General features: G+C 36.9%; 1 protein-coding gene across 1 annotated transcript; it reads left to right on the top strand.

The window, feature by feature from the left end:
- Window positions 1–7,481: 7,481 nt before the first annotated feature.
- Window positions 7,482–11,862, top strand: LOC135718406 (uncharacterized). The gene is made up of 6 exons (XM_065240731.2): window positions 7,482–7,839; window positions 8,490–8,623; window positions 9,812–9,959; window positions 10,124–10,372; window positions 10,850–11,117; window positions 11,494–11,862. Exons 1-6 carry the CDS (start codon window positions 7,613–7,615, stop codon window positions 11,689–11,691), a joined length of 1,224 nt encoding a protein of 407 aa, XP_065096803.2. The 5' UTR covers window positions 7,482–7,612; the 3' UTR covers window positions 11,692–11,862.
- The last annotated feature ends 3,308 nt before the right edge of the window (window positions 11,863–15,170 follow it).

The raw sequence follows: 15,170 nt of genomic DNA, 5'->3' as shown, positions 1-15,170 counted from the left end.
GAGTCAGCAAAATCTACGCTTGATAGAAATGCTAATGCAGAACACCTTTGCCTTTCGCCAGGAGATAATTCAGGAAATCCCACAGGTGAAGGACTTCTTAGGGAAATGGCCGGCTCTTCGGATTGAATCACAGGTAAACACATACTCTATCTGGGACTACAAATGAAAACTTGCCTGTATGGCTAAATTTGGCATATTACTGAAAAAAAGAATGGCTAAATCCGAAATCGCATACTTACTGTGTAGGTACTGAATTTCACTGAGTACCTACTTAACGAATGCTAACAGAGTACGTACATTATCGCATGATAGCGTTAAGTATGGATATCATCCGCCATCTTGTGACCTGTGACGTAATATCAAGGGCAAAAATGTTCACGCTATTCGGGCCACATGATTTTTACTATCCCTATGCAAAAAAAAACTTATACTACCCTTATTTTTGGCCAGCTTGGTGAGCTTTTTGTGTGATTATGGTACAACTTACAAGTGAAACTGACTGCTTTCGTGCACCACACGAACTACAAGCAGAACTTTTCTCCCCAACGTTATTTCATAAGAATTAATTGTTCTATTTTGCATAAAAGTATTTCTCCAAAAGGTGCTTTGATAAAGGTATTATTTTAGTGTGTCATCTGTTTAACACTCAGGGATTTCATATGCCCTATGCAGAGTTTCTTTACATTTTAAGGTTCCTGTGAAGCGCAATGACTTTATGCAATTAAATCGGCTGTGTTTTATTATGTACAGATTTCATTTGTTGTAGCTGAACTTAAATCTAAACTGATACCATTTCTGGGTTAAAAAGATTTTGCCTGGTAAAAATAAGCAATGTATTTGCTGTTTGTTTGTGAATAACATTGCTACTTATCCTTATATGGCAGGTGATTGAGCTAAGTTTGTTAATTGTGTTACTTTGGGAAGAGTTTTTGATGCTTCCTTCTGAGTTTTTCCTTACAAATAAAGTTAAAAAAGAAATTAGTAGAAGTTAAAGTTAGCTGAGCTTTGCATTCACAGGGCAGAAACATGTTGCACAAACGTACGATTAACTAAGAATTACACTCAACTTTACAATTATTAATATTCTGAAATGACACATTCTCAAAGACGTAGGCAGAGGGACCTCTGAAGGCAACTTATCCGGCCTCATTTGCGTAATTTGCGTGTGGGAGATATCTTCGCCGCTTCATGCCCAAGTTACTTGTGTCCCAAGTCCCGAACACTTTTTGAAAGAGTTCTTGCATTATGGTTCATTACCATAAACACATGGAAAACGCAGGACGCGCTGTTCTCCTGTTTTCCAAGCCCTCGCCTGTGAACACAGGTTTTATTTCAGCCGCGTCAATTTCAGTGTGCTTGTCGCGCGTCTACATGTAAACTGAACTTGAGCGCGACTTGATACATGTGTGTGTATGTGTGTGTGTGTGTGTGTGTGTGTGTGTATATGTATGTGTGTGTGTGTGTGTGTGTGTGTGTGTATATGTATGTGTGTGTGTGTGTGTGTGTATGTGTATATGTATATGTGTGTGTATGTATGTATATATGTGTGTGTGTGTGTGTGTGTGTGTGTGTATATATATATATACACTAGGGATGCCACAATTCTCCAGTATTTTTTTCTTCTTAACATCTCACTCTTCCTGTTACCTAAGCATAGAATAATTAAAAAAACACTTTTATAGGCCAAGGAATCAGAACCGAAACTGAACCGGAAACCGTGGACAAGAACCGAAAATTGTATTGAACCGTGAACTAAGTGTATTGTTGCATCACTAGTGTATACACACACACACACACACACACACACACACACACACACACACACACACACTTGTATTTCTACCACAATGGGGCCCTCTGTTTTTTGACGAATTGTGGGGTCCACCCTTTCCAGTGGAAATCCAGCAAGATAATCAAAAATTCTTAAAAACAAATATCACTTCAAATTAACAAAATTCAAACTACATTTTCCCACATACGTTTTTAAGTTCTTTGTGGGGTTCTGGTTCTAGCAGTTAGAACTTGTGGGGTTCGCTTACACAATTTTCTAGTTTTTTCTAGTTTTTATAGCTCAGCAGGGAACAAAGTTTCTCTCTGAAACTATGTCTATTGTTTGGTTGATTATCATAAAAAAATATAGATAGTAATTTAGATCCTCTAAAAATCTCGATTTACAAACCTATTTGGAACATTTCTCAGCCAATCAGAATAAAGCATTTAACAGACCCATGGTATAACATTAGTTATACCATGGGTCTGTTATACCATGGGTCTGTTAAATGCTTTATTCTGATTAACTGATAAATGTTCCATGGGTGTTGATTATTTTTCTGTAAACCGCCCCCCTAACCTGTGAAATGTCTTAAAAGTAGACACCATAGCATTGTCTGAGGTAACTGTGGTATAAGAGGAATAATTGACTCCGGTCCTTTGAATTATTTGAAAATAATGCACACCCCACTCCGCTTCGCGCCGCATTACCACCTTGGGTATTTTCTTATAATTTAACAGCCCGTCACCTATTATTCCTTACTTATACCATACGGCTATTGAGTGCTTTATTCTGATTGGTTGAAAACATTTTCAATAAACACACACCCGAGTTGTCAAATGTCTGAAAATAACTAGCAGAGCAATGTTTGTGGTAACCGTTGTATAAGCTGAATAAAAGTCTCTGGTCCTTTGAATTATTTGAAAATAACGCACACAGATGTAGATATTGCTGACAACAGGCACATAGACAGGGAGGAGGAGATATTGTCCTCATCATAAAATACGTAGCAGACAATTTCACGGTGCAGCAATCAAGTAATTAGATTTGTAAAAACTTAATTCTGAATAAAGCATTCATCTTAAATTTTACGGGGCCTTCCTCTGATGATGTAGTACAGTGGAAGGTATTGTGGAAGTAGGTTCTTGCATGGATGTCACATTGTCCTCAACTTCGGTCTCCTGTGCTTCTGGATTAGAGTCTTTTAAAAAATATTTAATGAAAAGACAGAAAATATATGCATCATAAACCTTTTTTAATGTCAGTATATGGCAGAGTCTCGTTTTACATTATAACGAAGTTCACATGCTTTCCATAATTCTGTATGGAAGATCATTTTCAATAAATAACACTTTCCATAGGTCATTTTTTGGGTGAACTATCCCGTTTACATCCATCTTTTCTCCACCAGCTTTTGTCAGACCCTGCCACCCCAATGAGCATTTTGTTGTTCTTTGGTCAAGCCTTAATTACTCAAGTTCTTGTATTTCATAAGCATTGCATCTTTCTCATTAGAATTTAATACATTTTTGAGTTTTCAGTGAGAGTCTTTTGGCAGACTTTACATGTAAAAGAAAACGTAAACCTAATTTTTCACTCAAGCCTTCATTAAACACTACATATCACTTATAAATAATTACACACAGAATTAACAGAAGTTATTAAGATTATGCACACACATGGAAACTATAATTTTCACTAAAAGAATATTAGAGATGTACCAATAATCTCTATCTGCCAATTAAAACCATTTAAAACTATTGGTCAATAGTTTAAAAACAGCCAATAGACATAACCGATATATCCTCACAACAAAAAGAGAACAGAAAAATGCAATGAACAGAAACAAATTATAGAAACTTTAACAAAACATCACTAGTTTATGGTTTAATATTTAAGGTCACATTCTTTCTGATCCCATTTTTCAAACCTTAGTGTGTAAGGTTGCAGAAATAAATAATACCTGCAAATGATAAAACTAAAAGTTGCCAGGCGATATATTTTCTTTTTACCTCCTAAGACCACATTTTTTTGATGTTACACCATAATACTTAATTCTGTGTAACTGGAACCTGTTGTACACAAATGTGGACAATTACACTGCTTCATGTTCAAAGAATAATATTTGGTTATTATATTTATTGGTTCTTCTCAACACAAAATAGCTGGAAGAAATAAAAAAAGACCAACCAAAGCTCGGGTCTTAGGAGGTTACCAGAAGTCCCCTTTCAAAGCCTACAGTGAACAGCCAGTTTGAACTACAGACCTCTACTTCTCGGTTGAATGACGTCAATAAGAGAGTTTTTGACTAAACTCCATCCACAGGCATACGTCAGTCACCAGCTAAGCTCAAACCGCTCTGCTAAGCTAAGCTGCTGTCGAATCACAACACTTTAAACAAACTACACAAACAGAACTCGTTTCGTGTTTCTGAAGGAGGGACTTCATAGAACAAGGAAGACACCAGCCAGTTTGTAGGACAAGGAAAACAGCGGTATGAAGATAAATAAATTGTGTGGAAAATACCGCGTTTTTACCCGTGAAACATGGACACGTTATATTGCACACGGTAAAAACAAGCAAAGCTTCAAAACACAGAAGGAACAGGACCTTTAACAATCATTATGTGAATAAATAAAATTTGGAAAATTTAATCTTCAGGGGCCAGTTGTTCAAAAGTAATCCATTTGGATTTCGGCTATCGGATTAGATAAAAATTTCAAAATGGGTTGTCCAAAACAAAAAAAATGGATTCTGAATTTAGATTGGATCACAAAATCCAATCTAGCTTTTGATCTGGATCAGATTGTCACTTTGCGTTGGTCAAAACATTTTAGTAAGATTGGGATTTGTTTGATCCCAAAACGTAGGATTATTCTGATCCCATCAGAGGGGTGGATTTCAGGAACAAAAATGTAATAAAACGTCTAATAAAATGTAACTAAAACTTATAAACCTATAGTTATCTCATCAGTCACAATCATCTTGGCAGATGTCCGGGGCATCTTGCTGACATCTCTGACTATTTTCCTCTCCAGAGTTCTTGAAATCCTGCGCTTACGACCACGCCCAGGTTTGTTTCTTACAGAATTTGTCTCATTGTACTTGGCAACGATGAAACGTTTCTAGAAACGCTTGGAAATGGCAGTATAGCCTTCCCCTTTATCATAAGCCTCCACTATCTTCTTTCTGAGCTCAAGACTGATTTCCTTAGTCTTTGGCATGGTGAGTAAGTAGTCTCTCCCAATAATGTGTTCAAGTGCCCTGTTACTTGGAGTCCTTTTATGCTGATTGAATGTTCAGGTGTTGTTAGGAAGCCAATTGACTGCACAGGTGTGGTTTGTAAGCTGATTGTAAACCACCCCCATTTTCACTATATTCCCAAATGTTCCAAAAGCTACTAAATAGCACTGGTGAATGATTTATTATATCAAGTTTTATCAATGCTGCAAACATTAAAAAGATCTTTAGGAAAATTTTCCAAAATTCATGGGGGGCTAATAATTATAAATATAAATATATATATATATATTTGTGGAACAGAGGAACAGACTTAATGTTAAATAAAAATAAAAAGTAAGGGTAAGTTGTGTTGTTTTATTGTCTTTTCAAGTAAAACACTTAGTGACCCCATACAAACCAATCTACCTGCTGTTTCTTACATAGCTAATAGTCAATATTGACATGTGATCCCATTTAATCCAGATTTGCTAATCTGAAAAAGTGTGTATCTGGATCAGGGTGATCCAATCCAATTTTGCTTTGAAAAACCAGGACAAAAGTGAGATGGTTTACCTGATCCTGAATAGCAATACATGGGATTTCCAAATCTGGATAATTTTGATCCAGATTAAACTTTTTGAACAACTGGCCCCAGAATTTAGTTAATGCAAGTTAATATTATCAACAAACTACCAGTATCTACAGATTTCAGGCTGAATAATCGGCTATCGGTGGAAAAATTTTGTATTGGTGCATTTCTAGAGAATATATTACAGTAGTAAAAACTCCAAACTTGGTCCTGACAGGCCACTTTCCTCAAAGTTGCATCAACACATCTGCCTGGAAGTTTTTACCATGCCTTATAAAAGCTTGATTAGTTGGTTGGAGCTAGACTTGGCTGGAGAGTGCCCCTCCAAGAAGAGGATTGGGGTTACCTGTACCAGGTACCAACCAAAAATGCAGAACACTTTACCTGGTATTTAGTAACCAGTTGCTTATAATTATTTTAAACTCTTTATGCTCTTAAAAAACAAATAAAAATATTACATACCATCCTCTTGCTAACACTCATCCGTGCCCATGTCTCTAAAATGGTGATTAAAAGAAAAAGGTTTATCCAAAAGTGTTGAAGAGTACATCGCTTAATTGACTGTCTTAAATGGTCCAGTTATTGTCAAATTATAACTTTTAAATGAACAGTATGTAAGAAATGGATATCAATTAATCATAAAATGGCCCTGATATGTCACTAGACATTAAGAAATCATTTTCATTTCAAATAGTTAAATTTCTGATAACAGTGGCCTGGCCAGGAAATTGTTATTTAAAAAGTGGAGTTGCAGCCCTCAACTGATGTTTATGTTTTCATTTTGTGTATTAGCCACCTGCTGTGTGATTGCAGTACCAGTTTTAGCCACAAGTTTTGTGATTGCAATACCAGTTTTGGCCACAATCATACATCCTGTTCCTTTATACCTGCACTCTATCTGTATGTTAAGATCAAATATATATATCTTCTCTTTGTATTCTCCTAGCCATCCCTGGTCCAATGCTAGAAGAACTTTACTTATTTTAACTAGCAAGAGTGTGTCCTCTGGAAGGCGGTAGTGATTTCTGTGAACCTCAATGTTATGCCCAAGGAAATCTGCCAGTTGGTCAAGTTCAGTAGTCTTGAGATTCAGAACCGTCGAAAGTGTAGCAACGTGTTTGCTTAGTTTCGTTGAGCTTAGTGCTTTTGGATGTTTGATTTCATCACATTCATTCACAAACTGCCTAAAGCAATCAGAACCCCTCAAGACGTGGATAGAGTGTGGCAATGCAATCAAGTATCCATTGTCATTCAGCACTCCACATTCTACTCGCTTTTCAGTCAGAGTATCAAGTGATTCCTTCATGAGTGGAGTAAGGAGAACAGGGACTTTCCTATCTCTTTTTCCTACTATGGCAATCCGGACAAAATGTTTGCAAAGCTTCTGGTCCTATGGAGGACCAAAAATGACTTAAGTGTATATAAATTAATTAATTAATAAATACATAAATACGTAAATAAATAAATAAATAAATGTAGATATACGTAAATAAATACATAAATGCGCAAATAAATAAATAAATAAATGTAGATATACGTAAATAAATGTATAAATAAATAAATAAAAACAGAAATAAATAAGTAATTAATTAAATGAATAAATAAATAAATGTAGAAATACATAAATAAATAAATAAAAGCAGCCATAAATAAATAAATATATATCGTTTTTGGACAATTTCATTAATTTCTACATTTATTTATGTAGTTCTACATTTATTTATTTTTACATTTTTTTATGCATTTCTACATTTCTACATTTATTTATTTCTGTATTTCTGTGTCCGTATGTTAATAAGGTAGGCGGCCCCAACCTCTCTCAATGCAGGATTGGTCAACTAGGCAGACCAATCAGAACAACCCTTAGAAACCAGTCAGAACCACTGGTGCTGTAAAACATGGCGGGTTTTTTAAGTACCATTGCTAATGGTCTTCGTTTAATAGCAAATGATCTAGGTCATGCAAGAAGCGACGACCTTCTCGTTCGTTTGGAACGTTTAGAAGATGATTTAGTTCAGCTCAATGCTGATATGGATGTAGACCTTGATCCAGCTGTGTTTGCTGGTCTGCAAGACGCAGCATACCAGCTTCACGTGCGCTCAGAAACGGAGGCGAACATGGGACGTCCATCATACTGTTTACCTTCACATGTAATCAAGGCACACCTGCTTTTGGGCCACACCGCTGGAGATATCGCTAATTTATTCGGAGTGTGCGAGAGAACAATTCGTCGGAGGATGACACAGTATGGGATAAGGTAATTAATAAACATTTCTTCAGCTGGACGTTTTAATGGCCGATTTCATTATGTTGTGTTGTGAACGTAAACCCATGTGTTGTGAATTATTGTAACTTTTCATAATATCTAATCCATGCCTCAATCGAATAAACCACATTTGTTGCTGTTTGTTAGAGGTAAAGATAGAGGCTGTTGTATGTTGTTGTATAGACCATTTTGCAAGATGTAAACAACACTGGTCCAGAAGCACTCCCTGCTTCAGTTTTTTAACACTACAACAACGTTGGGATAAAATACAACCAACATAACATATAGAACTGAATCAAAATGTTAGAAAAACATCTTTAAGATGTTTTCTTAATATGTGATATAAAGAAATCAGTTACAAACTAAAACGGGAAGTGTTTCTGGACCAGTTTTGTTTACATCTTGCAAAATGTACATACATTATCCCATTGTGACAAAAAAAAGATGATTTGCAATGTTTTGCTATAAAACTGATCATTTGACATTTGCTTTAGGTTTTGTTAAGGCTTATTATAGGACAAACTTTAACATTAACGTATTGCTGTTTTTGTACATAAAACACTAGTTTAAATTCGTTGAAATTGCGGCAAAGCTAAGTAACTGAGCAGCTAACCTTTTTGTCTGTCATTTGATGTTTTCAGAGTTCATGATCTATTAACTCCAGTCGATGACAATGATCTGGATGAAACTGTTACCCACATTCTGCAACGCCATCCCAACTGTGGTTATAAAATGATGGTTGGGCACTTGAATGCACAGGGAATCCTCATACAGAGTAAGGGGCCAGTCACACCAATAGCGTTTATGGCAGTTGCAGGCGCCTTTTTTGAATGATATTCTATGGGCAGGGCGCGTTTGCGCGCTGTTTATGCGCGCCGAGCGCCTTGCGGTTTTTTGCCGCCTGCCGCGCACGCGTTTTTGAAGGAGCGCTGAGAGCGGAGAAGCGCCCGACGTCATTCGTGTCTTTCCATTGTCCAATCGAATGAGGGGAGAGGCGGGCCTTACGTTGTGGTGAGGGAAGTTTAGTTGCTTTGAAGAACCGGACACCACTCGCTCACTCTCTCCTGTGTGTTTGTGCACCTCTCACCCTCAAACAAGGTCAGAGCAAGCGTCCTCTTTTTAAAGTTTCTGCTGATATGACAGTTAACAGCAAAAGGGCGCTCACGCTTCAATATTTGATTGACAAGACAGCTGACTCGGTGGTTGCTTAGCAATATGAAAAGCCGCGTCGCACTGCTCTTTTTTTAAAAAAGGCAGTGCGTCGCGCCTTGCGTTTGCAAGCGTTTAAAGCGCTTTTGGTGTGACTGAAGCCTAAGTGATTCATTGGGTCAGAGGATCATTTACACATAGGCTATTCAACTGCTGATCAATTAATAATGCTTAAAGGTGCCAAAGAATGCATTGAAATAATATGTTAAATTGTTCTCTGATATCTACGTGTGTGTGTGTGTGTGTGTGTGTGTGTGTGTGTGTGTGTGTGTGTCTGTGTGTGTGTGTGTGTGTGTGTGTGTGTGTGTGTGTGTGTGTGTGTGTGTGTGTCTGTGTGTGTCTGTGTCTGTGTGTGTCTGTGTGTGTCTGTGTGTGTGTGTGTGTGTGTGTGGGTGGGTGGGTGGGTGGGTTGTGTATGCAGGGATGGGCAACTTCGGTCCTGGAGGGCCGGTGTCCTGCAGAGTTTAGCTCCAACCATAATTAAACACACCTGAAGCAGCCAATTAAGGTCTTACTAGGCATACTAAAACTTTTAGGCAGGTGTGCTGAGGCAAGTTGGAGCTAAACTCTGCAGGACACCGGCCCTCCAGGACCGAAGTTGCCCATCCCTGATGTAGGGTATATATTTATAGTGTTGTGACTTTATTATGGGACTGGAAAGCCTGACTTCTGTGTTAAGGTCTCATTGTAGTTGTGCTTAGGCCCTACGGTGTGAACTATCACTTTAATCTGTGTCTTATTTTGCATATCATAGGACAGCGTGTACAGGAGTCCATGCGCCGTGTGGATCCTTATGGAGTATCTATTCGCACCCTTCAGCTCAACCCACGAAGACGCAGGAAGTACTTTGTACCAGCGCCAAACAGTCTGTGGCACATCGACGGCAATCACAAATTGATAAGGTATCTGAAGAACCTCAACAGTCTTTGCAAGCTTGCTAGTTAATGAAAATATGCAAATTCAATTTAAGGTTATTCTGTAATGTTTTATAATTATGCATTGTGGGATTGTAAAATAGATGAGATTGTATATTCCTTAATCCATGCCTACGCATACAATTTTTCAGATGGCGTATTGTTGTCCATGGTGGGATAGATGGCTTTAGCCGTCTCATTGTATACCTGAGTGCAGCCACCAACAACTGTGCAGCAATAGTCATGCAAAGCTTTCTTGAAGCTGTTCAAGTATATGGCATGCCATCTCGTGTGAGATCAGATAAAGGTGGGGAAAATGTTGATGTTGCACGCTATATGGTGGCTAACAGAGGACTCAACAGAAATTCACATATTGCTGGCAGGAGTGTTCATAATCAGAGGTAACATGAAATCATTAAATAATAAGATACGTTAGCCTTATTAAAAGCTTGCTTTTATAAATGTTTGATGAATTAAACAATTATATTTGCATGTTTTTAATTAGAATAACATATCTTATTATTAATACTTTTATTGTTTTTTAGAAATTGTGCATAGTTAATGTTGGGCACATAACTACAAACATAACATTGAAGCATACTATAGAAATAACAATCTAGTTCTCCGGACAGGGCTTATCCTAGTCCCAGATTAAAATGCATTTTTGAGATGTCTTAATTTATAAACATCTTGCATTGACATATCTTAACAGATATCAGTGCCATTGTTTTGTCTCAACGCATAGCAGTAATTTTTTTTGTAAGCCATTTTTTTTAAAACTGCTTAAATGCCCTAATATAACAAAAGCTAGTCCTGGCTTTATCCAAACCCCGTCCGGGAAACTGCCCCAATAACATAATTACTTTATTTTTATTCAGAATAGAGAGACTCTGGAGAGATGTTTATGCTGGAGTGCTTGATCTATTCTACTCAATCTTTACCAATCTTGAGAGAGAAGGCCTTCTGGATCCTGACAATGAAGTTCATCTTTATGCTTTACACCAGAGTTTTCTGCCTCACATACAGAAGCACCTTGTCTTTTTTCAACGTGGCTGGAACTGCCACCGACTGCGAACGGAGGGAAATCAGTCCCCGTTTCAACTGTGGAGTCGTCATCAGAATGAGGCACAGCAGGACCCTATGCAGGTTTGGATTTTTTTCTGGTTGTCCTACGTAGTATATAATCTTATTCATTGTATATGACATTATACAACTCAAGGGTTTAGGTGTCAATTCTGGACATTTTCAAAGCCATAATCTGCACTTTTGTAACTATTAAAGTAGACTGAAATTCTGGAACAAAGTTATGGAATTTTATAGTTTGTTTTTATTGTACAGTGGTTGGATCAAACAAGAACCTGTAATGTGTAGTGAAAACACACATCGTCTACAAATAATTTTGCTCTATGAAAATTGTAATCAAACTCCATGATGTGCTGAATTAAACCCATTATTACAAGTTTCGTTGTGTGAGCTAATTGAAAATGTAATTTTCTTGTCTCCACATCTTTTGTCATTAAAGGTTGATATGGAGTATGGAGTTGACTGGACAGGCCCTTGTGGTCATCGACAGCCTGGTGTTGTGGTCCCTGAAGTTCAACTGCAGCGGATGTTGACTATGGAAGAAATAGAAAGTCTGCCAGAACCTGATGTACCTTTGTCCAATGTGTTGGATGTCTACATACAAACTGTAAACTTATTAACAGAGATGCTTCAGTAAATTTATTTTCAAACAACTGTACAATATATGCTCACACTAGAAGCAAGTTGTTCTAATGCTCTACCTTATAAAAGCTGGGATAACAAACTTTTGTTTCATAAATGTTTTAAAAGAGTTATATTTACAAACATTTTGTTACTCATTTGGCAATAAAAAAAACACAACTGACAATGGCAGAACATCCAGTGTTTTAATTTTACAGTAGTCTTTAAATACTGTATGGTATAACAGTGTACATATTGTAATACCCATACTGTACACGTTTTCATGAAAAACAAGACCCATTTATAAAATTGGCCCCCCCAATGGCAAATGTTTTGTCGAGTCCTACTTAGAAAACCGTTAATTGCAATGTTAACAGATGTTACATTCCACAGTATTATCAGTTAGCATACACAAAACTCAAGTGCTGATAATAATATTAACTATTTCCTCTTTTGACAAGACAAAATGCCAGCTTGTGAAACTGAACCTATAAGAGAAACGATGTAACATTATACAGCCCTAACTTAAAAAGGCATAACCTCCAGTGTTTAATTTTACAGCAGTCTTGGGTAAAATACTGCATTATAAAACACAGTGTACATATTGTATTGCACAGTAATATACACAATTTGAATGAACACCATGAAAAACAAGAAAAGACCCATTTATAAAATTGGCCCCTCCCATGGCAAATGTGCTGATAACATTAATATTTTCTTTTTGACAAAGGAAAATGCCATCTTTGGGAAACTGAACCTAGCATAGAAACATGGTAACGTTAATACTGCCCCAATGTATTACAGGCTTGCAACCTTTATTCGCAGTGTTACCGATACTCTGTGCTGCTTTTAATAACTCAATGATTGGTGTAGTGTGGAACATTTAATTCTACTTCCTCCTTAAACCATTCCAAAACCACTTTCAGTACTACATAGAGCAGCAAGAATGTCTCTTTCAAAGATGCTGTAGTCTTTGTAATGCATTGGGAGTTTAAGGAGGTGGAAGCAAGTGGATGACTTTGGGAAGCTGCTCTCTACAACTTCTACATCCATGTACCTTGGTAGCACACTCCACCCAACCCAGAACTGCACAAGCTTTTCAAGCAGTCTTGAAGATGCTGCAACAAGATCAAGAAAAACAATGATACTTTAGTCGAGTCAAAAAGATTTGTCATTTAACCATATATAGCATTATAATACCATGGTGCTACATACAGACACTGAACTGCATAAAACAACACAGAGCTAAGGACTAAAAAGTAAATATTTTGCCTAGCTACATAATGTGCATGTGTGCAAAGAGTGTAAGACAAGAGCAGGGTTTCTGCAGGTTTTTTGCAAGTCGTTGGAAATGACAATAACGATGAGGCAATAATAATCTGTTCAAATAAAACAAAATCAAAACCAAGTAGACACAGGGTATTATCAAACGTTAAAATATATGGTCAGTTTCACAGACAGGGTTTAGATTAGTCTAGGACAGGGGTAGGCAAGTTCGGTCCTAGAGAGCCGCAGTCCTGCATATTTTAGCCTAAACACTGATAATCTAACCTGATGTCTAAATCCTAAAGACATTGATTAGCTTGTTCAGGTGTGTTTGATTAGGGTTGGAACTAAACTCTGCAGGACTGCGGCTCTGTAGGACCGAACTTGCCTATACCCGGTCTAGGACTAGGCCTGGGTTATATTAGGACATTTAATTTTTTGCAAACAAATGTTACAAAGAAGAAATTATTGGGGTGCATCTTGAGACAAAGCAATGACACTGCCATTGTTTTATACCAAGTTGTATTCTACTTAAGACACAAAACATGCATTTTGAAAAAAAGATGCATTTTAGGTATTTAAACCCTCTCTGAGAAACTGCCCCATAGTGTAATATTAGCCAACATTGTGAATTTTAACAAATGATGGCATAGGGTGCAGTTTAACTTTGGTCAAATGTTAACTTTTGGCAAAATGACATTTCAATTGAAAAGAATTGGGACACATTAAAAATTTAAATGGCACATCCATTGTAATTCTTGAGCAAGAATATGGGGACATCAAATTCAGGTTAACTAAGTCAGAGCAATCTCTGCTGAGATGCTCCACATCACCTTAAGGATTAACTGCCAAACACAACATGCCTCAGACTTTATACGAGTTCCCAAACAAACATTATTGGAAACCCAAACAAAAAAAGCCTGCATGCATGCATTATAGAAGGTTGCCACAAACAGACTGATTTTTTTACTGATTATTCACTTTGATACTTCAGGACGATGTTTTAAAGTTTGAGGGCTTTACATAAATATCAAGTGTATATGAAATTTAATTAAATAGCATGTAAGGAACAAATAAAACACATATTAAACTTACCATTTTCAATAAATGTACGCAAGAATCCAGTGATCCTACATGTATCTTCCAAAGATACATCACAGTCTTCATCGTTAATCTTGTCCAGGACCGTCTAAAAGAATAATTTTATAGTCATCGTTTATATAATATTATAAATAAAACTGCACAAAATTATATGTAAAACTAGACATTTTGTCTATCTCCTGTAATTAAGTCAAATAGGAGGATTTAGTTACTAGCATTTACATTGAATACAAATTCCATGTATGCAAATCAAATCTACTATTTTAAACATAATACTAGAGCAATACGCCCAGTGAAGCAATGGCTTACAGTAATTATATAACAACTAAGGGGGTGGCTCAGTGGGTAGCACCATTGCCTCACAGCAAGAAAGTCCTCTGTTTGAGCCCTGACAGGTTCGGGTGGCCTTGATGTTTGGAGTTTGAATTTTCTCCCTCTGTCAGCATGGCTTTACTCTGGATACTCGGATTTCCTCCCACAGTCCAGAAATGCAGGTTAGGCTAACTGGAGATGTCAAATTGGCCGTTCCCCAACATGTGTAAACTAACTTGTGTTCAGATTAACCTGTTCTTTCCAGGAATATAGCCGTAGATGCTGGGATGTCATTAAAAATAAATAAATAACAGCTATGGGACATTGTTAGGCATGACATGGAGTGTAATGCGGTCAGCTGATATAAACATGACATTTTATAACAGCTTACAACACGACTTAACCAAACAGGGGCAAGGACCAGAAATTACTATTTTATAATAGTAACAAATCGATATTAAATTAAATCTAATCAAAATTACAAAAAAGGAGTGATTTTATTTAACGCATTTACCTGTGGTGAGTACTGCATTTCAGATGCCCTTGGAAACAGAAGAGGAATTGTTTCTTTTCTTTCTGTTAGTAAAGGCCAGATCAGGGTCTCCTTTAACCCCCGTCTTAATTGTTTCAGTTGTCTTGAGGTTCTTGTAAGAACCTGCAAAATATTTACAATACAACACAACATAAAAGCAATTAGTTATATAAAATCTATATAAACAATATATTTTTGTGTATCCCTTCGGCCCTTCAACATAACTCCAACTCCGATTAGTTGGTTTTACTTTAAGTAACCAGTGAATTAGAAAATGCTTACAG

Source organism: Paramisgurnus dabryanus, chromosome 10 (genome assembly GCF_030506205.2).
Source record: "Paramisgurnus dabryanus chromosome 10, PD_genome_1.1, whole genome shotgun sequence".
NCBI classification, from domain to species: domain Eukaryota; kingdom Metazoa; phylum Chordata; class Actinopteri; order Cypriniformes; family Cobitidae; genus Paramisgurnus; species Paramisgurnus dabryanus.
Note: the sequence above shows the minus strand (reverse complement) of the source record. Positions and strands in the feature narration are given on the sequence as shown.